Below are 4,163 nucleotides of genomic sequence, written 5' to 3'. Positions count from 1 at the left end.
ACATATGTATCCACGTGTATGTGTGTGGAGTATATACATGTTGGCCTGTGATTCATAGAGTATTGGGTCTAGCTCATCTGTAGATACCAAAATCCTCAGATGCTCAAGCCCCTTACATAAAATGACATAGTATTTGCGTTTCACCTGCATGCAGCCTCCCAGTCACTCTAGGTCAGCTTGACAACCCTTATGAGACGCAACAATGTTACATCTGGTGAAAATGTTCCCTGCCGCGCACGGCGGGAAGGCCTGGAGGGGGGAGGTCTGGGCAGGCCTCGCAGCTGCCCGCCCCCGTCAGAGCACACGGCGTGACCACTGCCACACTGGTAGGAAGTCGCCACATGTACTTGTGACCAAAGAAGATCATGAGACTCCAAGCAATGCAGAGCTGGTGGCTGATGACACCAACAACACCTACGAGGAGCATGGATTGATACTGCCCACTGGAGACTGCCCTTGCCTCAGGGGCGTGGCCAGTGGCCCCTGCGGGCAGCAGTTCACATCCGCCTTCTCCTGCTTCCACTACTGCAAGGAGGAGATCAAGGAATCAGACTCTGTAGACCAGTTCTGGGCCATGCAGGAGTGTATGCAGAAATACCCGGATCTCTATCCCCAAGAGGATGAGGAAGAGGAGGAAGGGAAAACACCAGCAGAAGGAGTGGCAGAAGCAGCTGCGAGTGAGGCCACTGCAATCAAAGAAGAGAAGGGACCCAGCTAATGAAGGCGGCAGGCTGCGCCCCGGGCCTCGCACCTCCAAGGGACACGGACCTCCTACGAATGCTTTTCATCCCCCTCTGGCGGCTCTCTGCACTGTAATGTACAAAATAACTTATTGTGTTGGAAGGAAAAAATGGGGAATGTATGTGTGTCTTACATAAACCTATCAGTGAATGTAAAAGGAAAATGCGCCCTGCTGGCCATTGAAAGCACTGGGTTCCTACTCCTCACAGTCCAGCAGGGTGCACCCAGTTACCTGCTGAATGTTGTGGACAAGGCTGGTGTGGACCAGTCTATGACCCCATGAAGAACAATGATGTTGTGAGACACGATGCCTAAGATCCTTCATAGGATCACGTCAATAGGATTGGGAAGAAATAATATTTTCAGTTCCTTTGCAAGGAGTTTTTGTTGTTGATGATGAAAATGTCTTTTAAAATCAGCAATTAGAGGACCAGTATTGTAGCGCAGCTGGTTTAGTCAGTGCTGGCGTTGCCAGCAACTCGTATCAGAGCTGCTCTGCTTCTGATCCATCTCCTGGATGATGTGCCTGGGAAAAACAGTGGATGATGCCACAACTGCATGGTGCCCTGCCTCCCACATCGATCTCCTGGCGCCTGGCTTCAGCTGGCCCACCCCTGGCACTTGCCAGGCATCTATGGAATGAAAATTCTGTCTCTCCCCATCTCTGTTTTTAAATAAATCTTTGGAAAATCAGACATTATGCTCTTAATATTCTCTACATTTTATGGCCTTTTAAAAAAAGATTTATTTATTTTTATTGGAAAGGCAGATATACAGGGAGAGGAGAGACAGAGAAGAAGATCTTCCGTCCAATGGTTCACTCCCTAAGCGGCTGCAACAGCTGGAGCTGCACCAATCCGAAGCCAGGAGCCAAGAACTTCCTCCAGGTCTCCTAGGTGAGTGCAGGGTCCCAAGGCTTTGGGCCAACCTCGACTGCTTTCCCAGGCCACAGGCAAGGAGCTGGATGGGAAGTGGGGCTGTCGGGATTAGAGCCAGCACCCATATGGGATCCTGGGTCGTTCAAGGCGAGGACTTCAGCGCCAGGCCCTTTTTATGGCCTTTTAATGAACAACAACCTAAGAATTAGAATATTTTCATCTTCTGCCTTACTTCAGCATATGGCAGCTTTGTATCTGGCTCTGGAAACAGAATTAATATTTGCCTCTCATCCCACTGGGGTCAGTGTAAACCCCACGAGTCCAGAGCCTGGGAGAATGCCTGGCACACAGCAGGAACTCAGTACAGAGAGGATGGATGCTAGCAGATCAAATTTGTAGCTTAGGAGAAAGTTGTCATGCAAATAAGTGCTTTTGATGTGTACATGTAAATGATTTCTGAAACATGAATCTTTGGCGTGGCTGGTTGGAACATTTCCCATCTCAGGTCCTGGGCTCAGATCAGCCCTGCTTCTGACTCCAGGCTCCTGCTGGCGTTCACCTCAGGAGGCAGCAGAGAAGACTGGGCAAGTTGGAATCTTGCCATCCACATGGCAGACCTGGATCAAGTTCCTGGCCCTGGTTTTGGCACATGAGGAGTGAACCAGCAGATGGAAGCTCTCTCTCTCTGCCTCTGAAATAAAAACAAAAGCCTCATGAATTTGTAAACAGAAATTCCAAATCAAAAACACATTTTTTCATATGACTGAGTTTTCAGTTATTATTATTGACATTCTTTAAAAGTCAGGGTTAACCATTTTTCAGGCTTTTATTTTCTTTTTGGCCATATATTCTAAGAATGAGCACTAAAAATTATGCTCTAAGTAATCATTTTTCAGTATAACTTTCTCCAATAATAGAAATATTTTGTATCTGCACTGTCAAATATGTTGACCATGAGAAGTTTTTGAGCTCTTGAAATGTGGTTGATGAGGACATGGAGTTGAATTTTTAAAGTTGTATTTAATTTTAATTCATTTGCATTTAAATTTAAATAGCCACGCAGGTTGGTGACTACTGTATCACACAGTATAATTTTAGATCAAATGTAGTATATGTGACAAAGTAAATAGCCTGTGTTTGCCACGACATTGAATATCAACATGAAACTGATACAGAATCCGGATTAAGCATTTTACTGAGAGGAGACAGAAACAAGCCCAACAGTTAGATGTTGTAGTATGCATACTGGCAGAATGGCTTCATAGATTTCAACAATTTCTTAGCCATCCAGCCTTCCTCATCTCCAGGAGATTGCTACACTCTATTTTCCACAGATTTGTTTGTATACAAAATAAGGTTTATGAAAGTTACAAAATGCAAAACAATTATGTGCACAGTGCCTCCTGTCAGCATTAAAATGGGAAGTGTGGTTGGCATGGGAACAATTATTGTTCTAGGGCACCCTTGTTATTAGCTGACTGCTCTGCCAGACTGCTTTGTGATGTTAGTCACAAATGAAGGGTTCCGTGGATTTGCTTTTGCTTAGCAATCCCCTTAATGCAGACTGGGAAGCAGAAGGTGGAGTGGAGAACCCAAGCAGGTGGGGAGTGCAAGCCAGCCGGGGGTAGTGCCCCAACGTCCACTGCCCTCCTTACACTCCTCTCCTGGACCTTCATGCATGGTGCTCTTTTAGAAATTGCCAGGGTTCCTCTTGATTCTGCATCTTACCAATGCAAAACTGTCCTGTGGTCATTCTTACTGCTTTAGACATCACCACAAAGAACAAAGAATAATGTAAGAGGAGAAACAAGAGCAGAGGGAGACTACCTTTCGGATGAATGTATTTTTATGGAGTTAAATGGAGAAATGCTGCTTATGAAGAATAATGAACAATCTGGGCCCGGCGCGGTGGCACAGCAGTTAAGGTCCTCACCTTGCACGCCCGGGACCCCATATGGGCACCGGTTCCAATCCCGGCAGCCCCACTTCCCATCCAGCTCCCTGCCTGTGGCCCGGGAAAGCAGTCGAGAACGGCCCAAAGCTTTGGGACCCTGCACCCACGTGGGAGACCTGAAAGAGGCTCCTGGCTTCGGATCGGCATAGCATCGGCCGTTGCGCTCACTTGGGGAGTGAATCATTGGACGGAAGATCTTCCTCTCTGTCTCTCCTCTTTGTATATCCGCCTTTCCAATAAAAATTAAAATAAATCTTAAAAAAAAAAAGAATGATGAACAATGACTATGAAGGTGCCATCCGAAAGTGCTTTGCTTGGGGTAGGAATTTGGTGTAGCAGTTAAGTTGCTGCTTAGAGAGACCACATCCCTTGCAGGAGTCCCTTAATTCAGGTCTCTATTTTACTTCTGACCCAGCAGCTTGCTAATGCATTCCCTGGGAGCAAGGATGGGTCCCTGTATCCACATGGGAGACCTGGATGGAGTTCCTGGCCCAACCCTGGCTATGGTGGGCATTTGAGGGAATGAGCCAACACAGAAGATGTTTTTCTGACTCTATTTACCTCTGTCTTCCTGCCTTTCAAATGAATGA

General features: G+C 46.6%; 1 protein-coding gene across 1 annotated transcript; it reads left to right on the top strand.

The window, feature by feature from the left end:
- Nucleotides 1-202: 202 nt before the first annotated feature.
- LOC121159522 (mitochondrial intermembrane space import and assembly protein 40-like) lies at nt 203-718 on the top strand. The gene has a single exon (XM_040984678.1). The coding sequence runs from the start codon at nt 203-205 to the stop codon at nt 716-718; it is 516 nt and encodes a 171-aa protein (XP_040840612.1).
- The last annotated feature ends 3,445 nt before the right edge of the window (nt 719-4,163 follow it).

This window comes from Ochotona curzoniae, unplaced genomic scaffold, assembly GCF_017591425.1.
Source record: "Ochotona curzoniae isolate NIBS_2020 unplaced genomic scaffold, NIBS_Ocur_1.0 contig_43, whole genome shotgun sequence".
NCBI classification, from domain to species: Eukaryota; Metazoa; Chordata; class Mammalia; order Lagomorpha; family Ochotonidae; genus Ochotona; species Ochotona curzoniae.
This window is presented reverse-complemented; position numbering and strand designations above follow the sequence as displayed.